General features: G+C 46.6%; 1 protein-coding gene across 3 annotated transcripts in view; it reads right to left on the bottom strand.

Annotated features, from left to right (window-relative positions):
• Positions 1–18,316, bottom strand: part of LOC149338279 (cuticlin-4-like) — a 121,176-nt gene that overhangs the window by 10,295 nt on the left and 92,565 nt on the right. The window contains exons 6-9 of one of the 3 annotated variants that reach the window (XM_089547591.1): positions 14,019–14,100; positions 11,380–11,542; positions 10,644–10,815; positions 3,756–3,928 (exon numbers count right to left, since the gene is read on the bottom strand). In XM_089547591.1, the coding sequence (XP_089403717.1) occupies positions 3,756–3,928; positions 10,644–10,815; positions 11,380–11,542; positions 14,019–14,100 (590 nt within the window). The remainder of the gene's footprint in view (positions 1–3,755; positions 3,929–10,643; positions 10,816–11,379; positions 11,543–14,018; positions 14,101–18,316) is intronic. The other 2 variants (XM_089547589.1, XM_089547592.1) reach the window with 2 other exon arrangements.

The following is an 18,316-nucleotide window of genomic DNA, read 5'->3' as shown; positions in this document are numbered from 1 at the left end:
ACCTACAAAAAATAGATAATTGGTGTTCCGAATGGTTGATGGAGCTGAACATCACTAAATGCAAATTTATGCAAATTTCACGCAAGCATTCCAATATTACGTATCCTTATTCTCTTCAATCAACTATCCTTTCGCAGGTTGAATCATATAAGTACTTAGGTGTCACAATCAGCAGCAAACTGACGTGGGAAAAACACATCGCTCAACTCGTTGCTGATACATCAAAAACACTGGGTTTTTTTAGAAGGTCACTTTCACTGTCTCCACAATCAATCCGTAAACTAGCATACGAGACTTTCATTCGCACTAAACTTGAGTACGCATCAGCAATTTGGTCTCCTCACCAGGCTTAATTAACACCATTGAATCCATTCAGAATCGTGCGGCACGCTTCATTACTTCAGATTACGATTTTCACCACAGCATTACCGCTATCAAGTCATCCATCGCTATCAGCCCACTAGCCCTTAGACGCAAAGTTTCTCGCTTATGTTTATTGCACAAATTATATCACAATTTTCCTAACCTACGCGAGTCCCTTCTAGTCCCTCCTGTGCGCACGTCATCCCGTTTATTCAACTCCATGAGCATCCAACGTTTACACGGATCAACTAATGCCTTTAACAAATCTTTTTTGCCAGCCGCTATTCAAGACTGGAATCGGCTTCCAGAATCGGTTGTCACTGAAAGCGACCCAGAAAGGTTTAAAGAACGTCTGATGTGTTATCTTGCTGTATAAATGGTTTCATTTCCCTTTCGTGACTTTATTTCTCTTTATGCTTTTGTTGTGTGTGTGTTTTCTTGTTTGTTCTTTTTTTTGAATTCTTTTTTTCCCCACCAATGTGAGTCATGATGAATGTACTACTCCCCGCCCTTATGTAATACCCCCTCCCAGGGGCCTTTAAGGGTCTAATAAATGATGATGATGATGAAGAAGTAATAGCGACTAAGCGAAGTAGTGCCGAAGCGTGCAGCTACCATATACTATCTCGGCGCAACAGGCAATGCTACTACGGCGAAGAAACACAAGTTTAAGGGATACAAAAAGAAAGTCAGAGCTTTGATATAGAAGACCAAACTTTGCGCATTCTAAAGTAGATTCAAATCACGGCGGCGCAGAGCAAGTAGGCTACTTTGTTGATGCATTTCGCCCTTCAGCAATAGCTGCGAAGCTGCCGAAATTATATTGTTGTTAGTGGCTATTTACTCTTAAAAAATATTAAAAGAAATATGGAAAGACCAGATGCTGCTAGCCGCGGCATCTCCCATCTAATCCAGAAGCACCTGAGTTGAGGCTGGCGGGAATAAATGGACAGTGAGAGAGAAAGAAAGGGGCGAGCGACAGTAAGAGGTTAGGGGTATAGGGCGGCAATATACACTACGTACAAATACAGGACATTGAATAGGAATTACATCTAGTTAGCACTCGAACGCATGACCACCGTCCGTGTCGACGGCGGCAGCAGCGTTGCAAGGGTTTCATGATATTGGATCATTTGAGTTCAAGATGCGGCACACGGCTCGTGTTTCGCGCAGAAGGAGAAGCGCTCATAAGCCTCGTATACATGGAGCCCGACGTTGCGGGTCGGGTCGGGGTGCGCCAGATGTCGGGCTGACCAGCCCGACCCTACCACGTTTACATGAACCGGTTTTCTGTCGAGCAGAGATCGTCGCTACCCCTAGCGTCGAGCAAGCAAACCACACGCATGCTAGAGGAGGAGGAACGCCCAGACGAAACGTTCCCTTTCCCGACTGCTGCTCTTTCGGTCGGTTGGTTCGCCCGTTCACGTGCGCGCTGTCTTCGAGGCCGGCAGCGGCACGCTTTGATTTCCAATGGGTGTCCGCTGCCGCAAAAAATATCTCCGAGCACGGCCGGTCTCGACGCGAGCGCTTTCTCGCTCTCTTCTTACAGCCTGAGCAGGCGCCGAGGGAACAAAGCATGGTGAACACCACTATCCAAAGCCGGGGTTTCTAGTGTTTTCGGCGTTTTTTTTTTAAAGGCGGTCAAGTATCTCCCACGATCGAAATTCTCGATGTCTTGTAACTAATCGTTGAACCACATCGAGAAGATTCACCCGTCCTATGCTGCCCGGAAAGGGTTGACAGAAGCCACACCAAATGCTTAACACGCCTCATTTCTGAGAAGTTTCTCCGAATTCTTCTCGTCAACTACACAAAGAAATTGACAAATCAAAATTACAAGCCGTCTGGTTTCATCCACAAGCCAACGCGAAAGCATTTAAGGCTGTAACTGACATCCCTTGAACTGCGAGCCGCACGACAATGTTGTATAGGTCATTACAAGCAGCGCCTGTTATTGTTTTCAGTCCTTCTAAGTATGTGAAACGATATCGGAGTTCCAAAGAGCAAAGGATCGTTCTGATCTGGTGTGTTTCACGCAGTGAGAACAGATGGCACAGATACTTCGAATGTTTTCAAACGGCAAGTGCTATTATTTTATTCATACATTTCCAAGTATCGACAGAGCCTGTGCCAGCCCTGAAGATGAAAATAAATGCTTTCATAACCGTGGCTTCGCTCTGTAATATCTTGCCTCACTTTTATTCCTGTTAGTCGCAAATGGTATACAGCCCTATTCGCTAATACTATGCGCCATCATTGCATGCCGACTTCAATGTTTTCAGAGCCATCTACTAGTTCCCTGCTTTGCGTTCCGATAGCAGTGGCTGCATAAGATATGGTTGTCAAGTTCTTGTTCAGTACTCGGAGCAGCCGTTCAGCAATATGTGGAAAGTAACCGAACCAGCCCCCGGAGAGTTGCGGCGATAGGTAGCAACTGGCCCTCATGCACAGGCCGTAAGAAAGAGCGCGCGCGCCGAGTTGCCGAGTGCTCCGAGTTCCTGCACAGCGCCAGCCAGACCGGAGAGGAGGACCAAGAGAGGAGGCAGGAGAGGAGGCGCTAAGCCGATGCGGCAGCGTATACATGCTCCTTCCAACCGGGTCGGGCAGAGCAAACCCACCCCCTGCAGTCGGGCTGGCCCAGCTCGACTCGACGGTCTCTTTGCTCGACCCCCTAGCGTATACATGAGCCCGACAACCGGTTCCCGGCCCGACAGCCTGCTTAACCCGACTTCTGACGGGCTCATGTAAAAGCCCAGATAGTCCGGCAGCTTTGTACTTCTCGCAGCACGCAACTCTGGCAAATAGTCTGAACGCGTCTCCAAGGCCGAGGAAGAGATTAGAGAGGACGCTGTCCTAAATACGTGTCCGAGACTGATTATAAAGATCATGTCTGTAGAGGATTTCCAAAATCCATCGCTCCTGAGCAAACTTAAATAACACCAGCTGCCGGGCTAGTTGGATCCATATGTATCAGCAGCGCGAACAAAAAAGAGGAAGGAGGAGAAGATAGCACAGAGCGCTCTGTACTATCTTCTCCTCCTTCCTGTTTTGTGTTCGCGCTGCTGATACATACTGAGCATACTATCCGTGGAGTGTGTCACGTAGAAGGTCTCCATTTTCTATAATAAACTTCACACGGTAAGACAAAATGCGTAAGGATTGGTAAGAGCCCTAAGAATTTGGTTGAGGTAGTTGCAAGCTGCAGATGGGATCAGCCCTACTTTCTCTCAATACGGCAAAGCTTTGCTGCACAAGATTTCATCTCGCAGGACGTGGCTAAATCATTTGCTTTCTTTAGACTTATTTCGACCTTCCAGGTACTTGAAATTGCGAGTTATACAAAGGCGACAAAATGTACTTATGAAATGGCCAGAGTAAGAGCTGCACTGCACCTAACACTCGGTGCCGATGAAGCATTCATGACGGCGCTGACGGGCACGAAGGCAGATGCATACCCCGGTGGCCGCAGATGCCAACAGGACCACCGACAATAGGATCACCACCGCGGCCATCTTGTACGAGCTGAGGCAGACAAGCGGAGTGCTGTCTGCTTTATGACTGTCCGCTGCAAATAAGGAAAGAACTGTAATTAAGAGAACAGCAGACATTTCGATTAGCATGCTTAGACGTTTCTGGAAACAAACTGATATTTGCTGCATCGATAGATTACCGCATTCTCCTTACAAGGACAAGGCAAGATAAAATTAAATGTAGGTGTCGCAGGTATCCACCGTTTTGCCGATATACGGTAACACCGAGAAAGATTTTGAGAGAACTTCTCTGCGGTCATGCTTTGCCGCCATCCACGAATGGGCGAAAATTATTCATTGCGATTTCGTCAGCGATGAATGCGTATTTCGCTACCGAACAAGTCCAAGAAGAGTTGGAAAGAGTATTCCCAGGAAGAGTTGGGAATACATTTTACTCAGAACCAAAATTACATAGAGTGGTCCTCGGTGTGCCTTTAGAACGGCGGCACGAGGGCTGAAGGCAAGGCAAAGAGGCACTAACCGAAGGCTGCAGGAAAGATTTAAAAACGGTCAAGCTCAAGCAGCAATAAAGGGGGTGATTAGGCTGGCTAATGGTCGCGAGATCAGCAGAGGGATTTGCAAAAGTAAAAAAAAAAAAAAATTAAGCGCGACCAGGACTCGCCTCACTCCTGAGCCCCCAATTTGTTCGGCGCCTCTACGAGTGCGTTTCTATTTCTCCAACGCTTTTCTTACAATTCTCGGTAAGCCAAGATGTTGGTAGTGAGCAAAACTCTTTGATATACCAGTCGCGAAACTCCCAACAGGGTCCATGTATTAAAACGGGCTGCCCGAGGGGGCCAAAATCCGGTTGTTTACAGATTGCCGCACCGCTGGTGGTCAATAACACAAATTGTGTTCACGTTCCATACTTCGAGATTGATTGAAAGCGTACGACCACCTCTCTACAATAGGAGTGATGATTGAAAAAGTTGACTGCTCGGCCAGTTGGTTGTCAGACATTATAAAAGGATTTTAGCGCCAAGACTACACACACGAAAAAGACAAGACGGGCGCTCGTGTTGTATTCTTTCTTGTGTGTAGTCTTGGCGCTAAAATTGTTTTATAATGTTCGTGAAAAAGATGCACTACCAGAAATATACACATGTTACAGCTCGACAGATAAATTAAAGGTGCAGTGAAGAGGAATCTGAACTCCTCTTTTTGCCGCGGGAACTCAATCTACACGTTCCGAGCATTCTTAGAAACTTCGATTTGTTGCCCTGTGTGGCCGATTTCCCTAATTAAATCGAATTGACGTCCGGCTCCCGCCTTTTTTTTTTAATTCTCCCCGTACGATGGGCGGAGTCGAGAAAACTTTCACCAAGTCCCGTGGCGGCTTGCCGCTCTTCCATCGGCGAAGTAATACGTAGCAATCCGTAGTAGCAAAAATTCCGCGCGTATTTTTATTTCTGCGGGCTTATTTTGCGGCTATATTATCTGAGAATGGAAGTATATATACACGGAAACATAAAAATCAAAATAAAGCGAAAGCAAAGCCTCCACAGAGCTGGCTGAAAGGCACTCCACGAGTTGGTCGACTCCGCCCACCGTACGGGGAGAATTAAAAAAAAAAAAAGGCGGGAGCCGGACGTCAATTCGATTTAATTAGGGAAATCGGCCACACAGGGCAATAAGTCGAATTTTCTAAGAATGCTCGGAGCGTGTAGATGGAGTTCCCGAGGCAAAAAGACGAGTTCAGATTCCTCTTCATTGCACCTTTAAGAGGTAAACAAAGAAGGAAAGGAAAACGCTTTTCACAAGACAATAGCAACATATGGCACAAGCGTTTATTGGCCGCTGCCAGATAGTGCCGCCATCCATAAGCACCCGAAAAGTGGCCACTGGGATTATAACCACTTTTAAAAGTGGAGTCTCCCAACTGGTGCAATCTAAAGCTCTTGTGGTAGTGATAGTGGGAAGCCGTTTATTAGCGGGGAAGCGTTATTCCCATGGGCAAACCCCGTGAAAGATCTTGCGATGCTTGTGCGTTTATGCCAAATGAAATAAAGAAATAAAAAGAAAACACATAAATATCGGCTTCCGGCATTCGAGCCCATGGCGGCGCGAACAAAACATCTTCGCTGGCCACAACGCGAGAGCACAAGGCTATCGTCGCTTTATTTTTTTAAACCTGGCATTTATTACAGCGAAGCAATGTTCTATGTACATGAACTATGAACAAACCATGTAGAAAACAATCGCAAGTCAACACAATGCATAACACCCCACACCTAAACAATCAAGCATTTGTAAACATGCAGCACAGGGCACATCACTACTGATTAATTATACAACACATCTTAGGAGCGAAGTTCTAGGAAGAGGGCAATGAACAGCACATCACTAAGAGTGGTTGCCACTCCGTTTCAAACACGGTGTGGGCATGCAATTCTTCTAGATGAACAATCACCCTCAGGCGCACACACCTTGTGTTGAACTGCAACACAGTTTTGCGCTCTGCACTGCACAGGGTCGTCCACTGTAAGTACGAACACGGCGCAGCGTGGCCGCGCTCCGCGGGGCGCGAGCGCATCCGGCGCGGTTGCGCATCGAAGCTCTGCCGCGCAGGCGCACACTTAGAGTGGACGACCCTGTACATCGTTGACTTCATCAACTAATACTACTATCAAATTAATATTCGCGCTTTGTGATATGTGGCGGTAGTAACAGAGAGATGTGTTCTGCATGCCTGGCGTATTGCTGAAGACACAATATTGCTGACAATATCGCTGAAGAGACGTGGCACTGGAGCATAGGCCGCTGGTGTACATTCTTGGTAAATTGGCACTGACGATGGAAAAGCTGAAGACGCGCATAACTGGCTCCTTTGGTCAGTGGACATGTAAATGGCGCTTTCAGATACGTGGCGGTGGTGTCCACCAGGAAAAAACAATTTTTTTTTTCAGAGTTCGAATATCATAATGTCATCATTCTCCTCAGTAGTCAGAAGTGGCTCCAAATTTCTTGCCTGTGACGGCACAACTGAGCTTTTGGTAAACAGGTCGCAGACCTCGCAAAATTTATGTGAAGTGCCAGACTTTTGAAAGCATGTTGAGAGCAACACCTGAAAAGTATCCTGGCTAAACAGGTTGCCAATTAAATTCATGGCGACAGCGTCAGAGCGGACGTTCGGAGGAGTGGTCGTGCGCGTTGCCCCACTCAATCAGAATTGGTCGAGAGGGTTCCGACGTCACCCGTTGAGCTGTGGAACGAAAGTGCATTTTAAAAAACTTAAATTGTGGCTGTTAGGTCATATAAGCACTGAAATGTCAACAGGACATAACATGAGCCTGACTACACCCACTGCAGGGCCTCTCCCATGCGTTATCAATTAACACTTTCCTTTCCCAGCTGCGGCCACCGTGCCCCGCAAACTTCTTAACTGCCCGCCTAACCGTCTGCCGCCCCTGCTACGCTTGCATTATCTTGGAATACACTCCCTTACCCCCTTAAGGTCCAGCGGTTATATTTCCTGCGTATTACATGACCTTTTGGATATCGTTGCCTTAGAATTAAGTTGGGAATAAGCGTTTTTTTGTATATATGTTTCGTTTGGCGGGACAATCTATAAATTTCGTATTTGGTAAAAAACCTTCAGCTTAAAGTCAGCGCTCGCATTGTTCTTGTCTCAGTCTTCGTCTTTTTCGCGCTGTTTAATATGGACAACAAACAACTCACCAGATTTCTGTTCTTCTGCCCTGCCAAAGCTCATTTCTTGCTCTTGATTTCCACAGGAATATCATTAACTGCGCTGTTGTTCCCTCACTCACTCCACCCGCTTCCTATCTCTAGAGGTTATACCTATCATTTTTATTTCCACAGCTCGCTGCCTAAACTGAACCCTCTTCGTTAGCCTCCATGTTTCGGCACCATGGTTGAGTACCGGTAAGATACAGCTGTTGTATACTTGTCTCTTGAGGGATATGCCAACCCATGACCCTTGGGCTGCAAAGCAGACGCGCTACCATTAGGCCACGTCCGTTGGGCGTCGTTAGAGAGACCTAGTACGTCTTGCGGATAGGCCTAGTTATGTATGCTGATGAGTGTGCGGAATTCGAAAAAGGTACTTCAAAAGAAAATTGCAAATAACCGCGCCATACCAATAAGATGGGTCTCAAGTCTTCCCCTAATTTCTTTTGATGACTCTTATTAATTGCGAACGCATTATATAGCTCATTTGTGTCCGCAGATCTTGTCCGTAGAATTTGACCGCAAAACGTGTGCACAGCTTGACATCACTCCAGAATAATGAATGGTGTTATATTCCGTGATGAAGAATGATGCCACAATGTTAATTAGTAAAAAGCAATTACGCAATTCGCGGAATTATGAAAAATGCGTTAATTAGTTAAGCTGAAGATCACGAAATAAAAATTACGATGTCATTTCCCTTAGTCAGCGTGACTGACTAAGGGAAGTAATTAGTTGGTCACGTGACCAGATCACACAAAATAGGGTTACGTGTCAAGGTGATGGCTTTATACAAAAAGCCACGTGACGAGATCACTCGCATAACTTGGAGTGATGACGTGACGCAATAGTCCCGTTATAGAAGCAGCGCAAAAAAGACGTCGACAAGGACGAGACGACAACGACGGGCGCTGAGGTCCCCATTCCAGGGTGACGCAAAATTTAGAGTGATCACGTCGTACTCGAGTCGAGTCACTGTCGCTGCCACGTGTAGACAGGACAAAAAGAATGAAGGAAAGAGACGCTCGCCGCAAGTCGCAAAACCGCGACTGCTACGGCGACGCTGGTTTGAGCAACAGGTATCACAGGGACGTACGAAATCCCATCGATGTCACCACTGGTTAACCTCAATGTATTGTCAGCATTCCCGAATACATTCACCAAAATTCGTTGGAGGCACTTAGATATCTGTTATGTGCGGGAAGGCGAAATCCGTTTGCGACTCATTGCCCTAATTTGAATTTGCCGAGATTGAATTGATTTCACGACAGAGGAGAAGAGCGTGGCGAGAGGAAGCGGTGACGTCACGCTGCGCATGCGCAGCGCGTCAGCAGTTGTTGATTGGCTGCGGATCACACTGCATCGACGTCCTTTCATGTAATTGGACGTCATCACCGAGTTTTCATCAATTTTTACCATTTTTTACTCATATTATAGATCTTTCGGTACTCACCTATGGGGCAGAAACGTGGAGGCTAACAAAGAGGGTTCAGCTTAAGTTAAGGACTACGCAGCGAGCTATGGAAAGAAAAATGATAGGTGTAACGTTCAGAGATCGGTAGCGGGCGGAGTGGGCGAGAGAACAAACGCGGGTAAATGACATCCTAGGGACAATGAAATGACAAGATGAAAAAGTGTGCTTGAGCAGGGCATGTAATGCAAAGGCAAGATAACCGCTGGTCGTTAAGGGTAACGGAGTGGATTCCAAGAGAAGGCAAGCGTAGCAGGGGGCGACAGAAAGTTAGGTGGGCGGATGAGATTAAGAAATTTTCGGGTATACGGTGGCCGCAACTTACGAAAGACAGGGTTAATTGGAGAGACATGGGAGAGGCCTTTGCACTGGAGTGGGCGTAGTCAGGCTGATGGTGATGATAATGTTTTGGGAGCAATGCTTTCAGTTCTTTTTTCAGCCAATTGAAAGCTAGGACGAAATTTGTTGTCATTTTTTTAACAAGAAACATTGCATATACATGTCGAAAATTTTATTAAGATTTGACGGAATTTTTCAGCACGGCAGGAAATGTCTGCGCAACTGCGAAAGTTATCTGTTCACCTGCTATTATGTCATTTTTTTTCTAAAAAATGCAGCGTTTAGGGCAAAACTCGAATTCTTTTTTCACTTTTGGAGGGCATGTAAGAAAATTTTAATGGTAAGAAAAACTGACAATGTAAGCTCGACTACGTTACCATCTGAACGCACGCTGCCACTCCTAGCCTAGCCATCGCGGAATCCAACAGGCAGCAAGGATGTTTCAGTCGCAGCTCTTGCGATGAGCCCAGTTCGCGGAACATGAGTGCGTTTCAGGCTCTTTTCTGTCTTGGCTTGGAGGTTCGGGTGCTCGAAAAGAAAACGTTTGTTATTAGCATGTGCTTGTCAGTGCAAGCAGACTGGCCTTGTAGGATGAATGAAGTGTCTGCAGCTTTTTGTCACAACGCTGCAAGTGTTGCGCGGTAATATTCTTCAGTTGAGTCTTTTTTTCTTTCAGTGCTTCCTCGCGCTGTTTACGTAGTGGATACATGTAAAGATGTACATCGCAGTTCTTATGGGAGAGGAGGGACCTGGAATTACGTAACTACATGAGGGCGTGTAGGATGTTACAGTTCCCAGAGAAGAAGACGGTGCCTCAGGATGCAACATGAGATTCCGTTCGACAAATATTAGCCGTTGCCCGGATTTAGCCGTTGTTTGTTTGAAGCTTGCTGATAAACACAATGGCTAAATGCGGGGAATGGCTGCTACAAGTGCAAGAGGTATATATATATATATATATATATATATATATATATATATATATATATATATATATATATATATATATATATATATATATATATATATATAAGCCTCCTTAATTCTCATAGCGGAGCTTGTACTGCGCACACCACAAAATCGCCGCCCAGTGCTCATCGCGCTGCTACCTCCACAGTTAGAGCAATATTTGCGTGGCTCGCAAAACAAATTGGGTCACGCGGATAACTGCAGTTGCGGTCACAATTACAGCATGCTCAGCTCCGAACTCTGAACGGAATAGGGCGCAATCTGCCAAAATGTGGCCTTACCTACTAATGGCAGACCCTGTATGTCGACGTCTATGGATGAAGCTTTGACCAGGATAGAATTGTAGACCTGGAGATCCTGCAGAACGTATCCGGCTGCGAGTTCACCGCTGTACATGCCATGGACATGACGGCGGACGTGGCGCACGTGGCGTGAGTTTTCTCCGCAGGATTCCTGGAAGGAAAGCTTCTTTACCATCGCTTAAGATCGCAGGGAAGTGATCTGTACAAGCACGCCCCCACGCCCTCGTGATTCATATGCTGCGGTCGGTATTGTGCCAAAGCATACACCATGGTTCCAGAACCAGGGAGAAATTATGTGCTTTAATAGAATAAAAGACTACATGAGAACGCAGAAGCTACTCTCAGGATATGCATCGGTCTTGACAAATTTCCCTCTGTCTTTCGGCTTTCGTTCTTCACTTGAAAGACGTCGCTGGTGTTTGAAATTCGGGGGAGAAACTATTTAACTCATCGAGTGTATTGTCATTGACGCGTGAGCTACGCAGCGGAAAAAGACTGCTTTCACCGTTTACGTCGATTTTCCTCTTCGCATATTGAATAACCATAACATTTTTTATCTTGGGCGACAAGGCTCTGGTAATTCCACGAATATTATATTTTACTAGGGGTCAGCACACCAATTGGTATATATTACCGGGGTCAACACAAACGATCAGAAGAGCATTTGACTTTCAGTGGCATTGCTGAAGACCACCAGAGAACAAGCACCACTCACAAAGGGACAGACTTTGTTGCACACAACGACCTTGCACTGCAAATGGAGGCTGTCCCGGTCGGGGAACTTGAACGCCGCGAAGCTGCTGGACACCACTTTGAGGCCCGTCTTTGCAGCGGGTTGCTCCTCCAGGTCCGGCATTATGCTGGGGTCCAGTGAGCATCTGCATTGGGCGTTAGGGCGATTGACAGAACAAAATACTACACGTAAATTCGTAAACCGGCTCACATTTTTCAAAAAGGACCATAAGAAACTATGCCAAGTGGGCGGATGGAAATAGGAAGTTTGCACAGATAGGGTGTGATGAGTATGCGCAGGAGAAGGTTATTCGGAAGTAAAAAATTCAAGAGGAAATTTTATTGACCTAAAGTGCGTTGAGGTGAAAGCCTTTGCGCTTGGGAGGCATCCCTCTGATTCGAAGTCTTTCTGCAAAGACTCTCCAGTGTCCAAGACAAGGAAAAATACATATGCGTTGGCAAGAAGTATCGTAGCCATTTGCACGTTCGGCTCTGGAACGGAAGGATGGTGGTTCGAATCCCATCGTGGACCAAGATTTTTTTTTCTGGTCTGACAAGAAAAGCGTGACACCTCTGCTGACAACCTAATGTCGACAAAGATGAGGCGTTAAAGACTTTTGCCTTAAAAGGTGTAGGAGTCATTCTTTCTACAGGAAGCGTAGTGTTGGTAATCATGAAGAGCACACAAGAAGAAAGACACTGCTTGTGATGGAAATATCAAAAGTCGGCAATTTGTCCGCAAAGACGCTCCTGAGTTTCTCATTCCGGTCCAGTATTCCTTCTCTTCCCTTTCAACTCCCTATGTCATTCAATGCACCCTCGCGAAGAGCAAATTTCCCTTCTAAGTACTTACGTATCGGCACGATGTTGATGAGCCCTAAGGAAAACTAAGGTGCGTACAGTTCATGGACCGACTGTCTAGAACGACTACATACAACTTACAAGCACTGTGCTCCTGCGCGAGAGATGTGGACAGGAGAACAAAATAATTGGAGCGGTTGTGGAGCAAAACAAGAAATGCAACAGTGGAGCAAAGCAAAAAAAAAGCTATCGTGGCGCAAAACAACGGGAACAAACAACTTAAAGGTGCACTGAAAAGAAATCTGAACTCGTATTTTTACCGCTGGAACTCAATCTACACGTTCCAAGCGTCCTTGTAAAAATCGAATTTTTGCCCTGTGCGGTCGATTTCCCTAATTTAAATCAGATTAACGTCGGGCTCCCGCCTTTCCTTTCTGAATTCCCCTCAAACAGTGCGAGGAGTCGAACAACTTTTCAACCAGTCCCGTGGAGCCTTGCCGCTCTGCCATCGGCGGAGTGATACGTAGTAATCGGAGAAAGCAAAGAGTCCACGCGTATTTTTATTTGCGTGGGCCTAATTTGCAGCTGTGTAGTCTCTAACTAGACCTATTTGCTCACGGAAACCTGACAGAAACAAAATAAAAGCGAAAGCAAAGTCCCCACGCGACTGCCTGAAGGGCACTCCATGCGTTGGTCGACTCCTCCCGCCGTATGCGGAGAATATAAAAAAAAAGCTGAGAGCCGGGCGTTAATTCGATGTAATTAGGGAAATCGGCCGCACAGGGCAATAATTCGATGTTTCTAAGAATGCTCGTGTAGATCGAGTTCCCGCGGCAAAAAGACGAGTTCATATTTCTCTTCAGTGCACCTTTATAAGCTCCGCATAACGGCATGACGCGACAGTGTTAACGGTCATATGTGTGGAATCGGTCGTTCTCTATTCTACATTCATAGACCGCGGAGAGTCCTCCTACTGGCGCAGTGGTGCAGCGGATAAGCGACGTGGCACTGCCCCGGCAGGTGGCTGTTTCGAGCACAGCCACCGCTTGCGAGACCCAGGTTACTCTTCCTGGTCATCCTCTCACGGCCAATCATTATAACTGGCAGCTGCCGTGTTGGGCGGTTTGCTTACATTCCGGTGAGCAGGTTGCATCTTCCGCGGTGGGCAGGTTGTGATTGAGAGTCCAAGCTCACCTCAAAGGATTTCTCTGGGGATTATTCCATCACGCCACGCCGGGTTTTCCGTTGAGCAGAGCCCTCTCTCGTCGCTCCGGAGTCCACAACAACAACAATGCTCCAGCGTTAAAATGCGGCAGGGCTGTCATACCTTTAATCCCGACTAGCAGCCACATCCCGCTCATCTCTCAAACATGTACTCGCAATGCAACGAAAATTGCTGAACTAGGCAACGATCTGGACACAGACATCAAAACTAACGGAGCGGAAGACGGTTCCCACCTAAGGCTACTCCTGACACCCGTGTCGTTCCATGCTGCGCTTATTTTTCTTCAATCTTGTCTGACGAAATCGCCCGAGCGTTGACGTATTTAGTCACCATAAGATATTGAGAAGACAATACGTTTCTGCATGTATACGTGTGCGTTACCCTTGATGGGTAGCTCTCCCTGTGTCCTCTTGCGCTTTGTGGAAGGGTATCAGTATCACTCCTGCAACGCCACATCGGAAGACAACAGTCCCTCTAATCATTGTGGCGAATATTCTGTAACGCAAATGGTCGTGGTAGTCGTGTGCTTTAGATTAACGTCGCGGTAGAACAAGCTCTCGCGTAACTTCCTTTACCACTTTAGCGCGTTCACTCACCCGTGCTTATCAGTCAGCTCCTGCTCCATCTGCCGGGAACCGTCGTGGGCCAAGCATTCGGTGACACGGCTGTCCAGGCCAGCTGCAAGCACACGCCTGTAATCACAATTCTGCTCAAGCACGCCTGCCGCGACTTTTTCATGACAGGTAATGCTCTTTTCTACCCATAACTTCCTTTCTCACAGCCCACTCGGAATGTCCTCACCAAACTAGCAAGTTCTTTTTAAGTCTCTTGAAACAAAACAGCCTTGAAAACAAGCAGACTACTGCAAGCGTACCGACAAACAGCCACCAACACAGAGAAGAAAACACACGGGCGAAGAAAAAAACGCGCCAGACGACCGCTTATTTTTAATCAAGGTTTTTTTTATGTCAAGTATATAATCAGGGGCAACTTAGAAGGCGAAAAACAAAAGCCGCCTGTCATAGCTATAACCATAGTCCTTCAATGCTTTTTCTGGTCACGAAACTCCGGCCAAAGTTTCATATAGGGACAGCGCGCGCCGCTAGAGGTGCGGCTGTCGGCGAGGGGGCACGAGTCGCTGCGCGAGCTCTGCTCGCAGCGGCTGTTTTCCGGCCAACCGGCTCATATTCGCTTGGTAGTTATGCTTTCTGGGGATCGGTATTTGGGCTTACTATGGCCACTACTTTACCGGTTATCACCTGAAAGTTTGGCTGCAACGTCGAGACACTAAAAACCCTCTACGATCGACGACGGCCACTAGTAAACCTTGTTAGCGGCTGTTTACTGGCAAACAATTAACGCACTTACTTTCTCTCGTTGATTTTCACAAAAAAGCCATTTTCGTACAACGGTCCAGCCTTGGCATTCATTTTTACCGCAACTTGCCCACAACGTTATTCTGGAAATCTAGCGTAGCGATCAGTAACATATCTGTATGTGTCTGGGTTGCGCCTGTCTCGGCCGAGTCCTCGCTTTCATCTATGTGCACAAGAATGCTTAAGGCTGGCGTTTACCTTGTGATAAATACTGCAATCTCAATAATGCTGACAACATGACGTTATGGCGGTATTTTAAGAACTGGAGTGCGCGCTAGAAGAGCGATCACATGACGAATGGACCGGTAGTTTGATGGTGCTCTCATTTTTTTTTTTTTTGCTGACACTTTCGGAGGTGGCAAAGCCAGCTGCTGAAGACTCTTGCTTCATAAGCCATTTATTTACACTTTTTCACGCTGTGACTACGGAGGCGCTGACGAGTGCAAGGAAATATTGCTCATGTGCTCGCTTCGCGCTACCAAGATATAAGAGACAAGCTGTGAGCGGCGACGCAATAAGCCAGAAATGAGCAGTGATAGAAATCACGGAGAAACATGTACAAAAAATAAAAAGCGCTAGGTGTTCAACGTGGTTAAACCCAGCAGACGTGCGAACGCATGTGTTTAGGCTGTTTGGCTCATGGTTTTGCTTTGCTGGGTCGTTGCACGTCTGGCGACGATATTAGACTGAAGTTAAGCTCTGATCGAGGTTAAGCTAGTCTGATGTGTTCTGAAGGTGGACGCTGTGAAGACGACGGTGCACATACAATGCGCGCAGCGCGAGAGTGTGTTACAGTTTAGTTTTTCCTGTTTGGATCTGCACGAAACCCTGGCCAATCTCCCACCGTGGGTATGTTCCATCGTTTTTGAGGCAACAACAACAACACGAGGCGTGATCGGCTGCTACGATAGCACAGTCCTCTCGTGCAGTGGCCAGCGAAGCTGATCCGTTCGCGCCGCCGGGGGTACGAAATTTCTAGTCGCGGCAATATTTCCTTTATTTCTGCACCCTTAAATTCAGGGACGCCACAAGATTCTTCGTTGGGTTTCATCCCACGAAGTAGTGCTTTCGCACCAAAAGCCAAGAGCACATTGAAGAGCACAGCTGTCTAAAATGCAACATCGTCACAGATCCGTGCCCAAGTACGCTGGTAGGCCTTCGAATATCCGTGGGACGACGCCGGGCCTGAGTTTCGGTTTCTCGCGCATTGCAGCGACACTGCTACTTTGTTGATCACAAACTCGTGACACCGAATCAGTGGGGCAAAATGCCTCTCGCAGACACGTACATGCTTGGAGTCGAAGCTAAATCCACCGCTTTCCTGTCGGGGTATCGCCCGCTTCCAAATTTTACGCTGCTCGGCGTCGCTCGGCAGACAGAACCGCGAGGCCTTTTCCTGCGTACCTCCGAAGCCGGAGCGGCAACCCGTCCCGCAGCAAGTATTCGGCATCACAGGCTTGCACGTCACGTGCACTGTACTTATTTTGTAAACGAAGGCAGAGTGAAACAAGAAAATAGTTGCTGCCGCATTGCCGGAGTCCCATTCTACCCGTAGACTCGCGGCCGTAGAGACGCTCGCTCCCTCGCGTCGTTGCCCCCACAGGACTCGTAGCGCCGCCTCGTGGAAGGCGCGGTCAACATATGAAGCTCTCCCATAGCGTTACGGAGAAGTTTCATCACCATAAAAGCATTGAAGGACTATGCTATAACCCAGGTATTTAGAAATAAAAATAACAACCTAGAGTAACAATAATTTTAAATCATGAGATTTTTTAGAAAACGGAAGCCAACTGTAATCGAAACCAAAAAGCATAGGGGATAATGTTTAATTTTCTTTAAGTTTGTGGTCCTCATCGATAGTAGGTTAATTGAGCAACTATATTTAAATGTAATTTATTAGAAAGCCCACGAAAAACATCCACATGTTATCGGTGGGATCCGAGCCTACGACCTCCGAATTTTGCGCCCGGTGCTCAATTGAGTTAAGGCGGCGGCTGTCCAATCTTCTGCTTTCGGGGATATTGATGTGTAGTGTAACTAAACCTCGAGATTGTTCACCAGCACCACCTTAGTGGCGCACGTAGTGCGTCCTGTATTACCGAGAGTCCGAGGTCGTCGGTTCGAATCCAGGTGGGGGTGGTTGTTTTTTTTAACCTTTTTAGTCAATGAGATGTCAAAATAATTACTCAATTCCTGCATTGATGAAAGCCATAAATTTAAGAAATAATAAAAAAAACATCCTGTATGCTCCTTGGTTTCGGCGACTGATGGCTTCCGTCATGTATGTCCTAACGAGCCCCCCTTTCCCTCACCTGGACTGCTCGAGATTTTTGAATGCCAACGCGATAGAAACCGCCCTTATGAAGTTATTTACTAATTCACTTTACCCCTATAGCCGTCGCTTAGAGGATATTACTTAGCGATACAATTATTTTTTTATTCACACGTTATATTTTAAGGAAGAAGAAAAATGATATAAACAATCATTACAACACAACTGCTAACACAAGGGGAAGAAAACAGAAAAAGAAAATAATAATATTTCTACCACTGCTAATTAGTTTTCGGAATTTTTGTGCCTGTTTCTGTAGCGATGTCTGATGGCAAATCGTTTCTTTCAATGATACTACAAGGAATGAAAGAGTTTGTATAACGGGATGAATAGTACTGTGTGCGTTTAATTTTGAAAGAATGAACTTGTCTTGGGAAGATGACACGAGGTCACTGAACCAAATCGTCACGAAGGTATGGATGGTGATAAAGCTTATGGGAAAGCGTTAGAGCCCATTCACGAATCCGAGTCGAAGTGGTCGCGCGACCGTTTTGGTCGAAAAGCGACAGTCGAAGGCCAGTCGCTCGCTGCTCGATTTTCCAGCCTCGCGACTGCGAGTCTCAAAGCACTGAACCAATCAATCACCGGTGTTTCGGAAGTTGACGGAAGCGTGACCTATATCCGGTTGTTCATTCTTGGTGGCATGATGTAAATCGGCATGAGACAAAAAAAAATGGAGTACTCCACAGAGCTGCCCTTCAACGCAGTGAGAGAATACAAATTTCTTTAGGATAAATATTAGGCAGAGTTCAAAAACCGAACAAAAATAACTTCGCACGGGAAGAGATTGGAAGACTGTTCGGCTTAACCCGCAAGTATCCCACGTTTTTGAGATGATCTGCGTTTGTATTGTTGTAGCATGCGTGGCGAGGGCACCTTGTTTTTCCTGACAAGAGCGCGTGCTCATGTTTACACACGACGAAAACACATTGCGGGCTTGTTTTTTCTTCATGGCTTGGCGTTTGTCCGTGTTTTACTCGAAATGCGGCAACACTAGAGGCTGAACCCTGCGTTTGCACGCTCGTGACTCGGTAGACACACCTGTATTGGCTACTGCGAGGACAGCTAACACTCGGCCCCTAACTTTTTGTTCTCTGTCCTCGTGCCCTCTGTAACGCTTGCTCAATTACAATTTATTATCCCTATACACTTTCGTGCTCTCCCAATTGCGATACTTCAGCACGAG

This window comes from Amblyomma mixtum, chromosome 6 (assembly GCF_055824585.1).
Source record: "Amblyomma mixtum isolate Tamu chromosome 6, ASM5582458v1, whole genome shotgun sequence".
Lineage (NCBI taxonomy): Eukaryota > Metazoa > Arthropoda > Arachnida > Ixodida > Ixodidae > Amblyomma > Amblyomma mixtum.
Note: the sequence above shows the minus strand (reverse complement) of the source record. Positions and strands in the feature narration are given on the sequence as shown.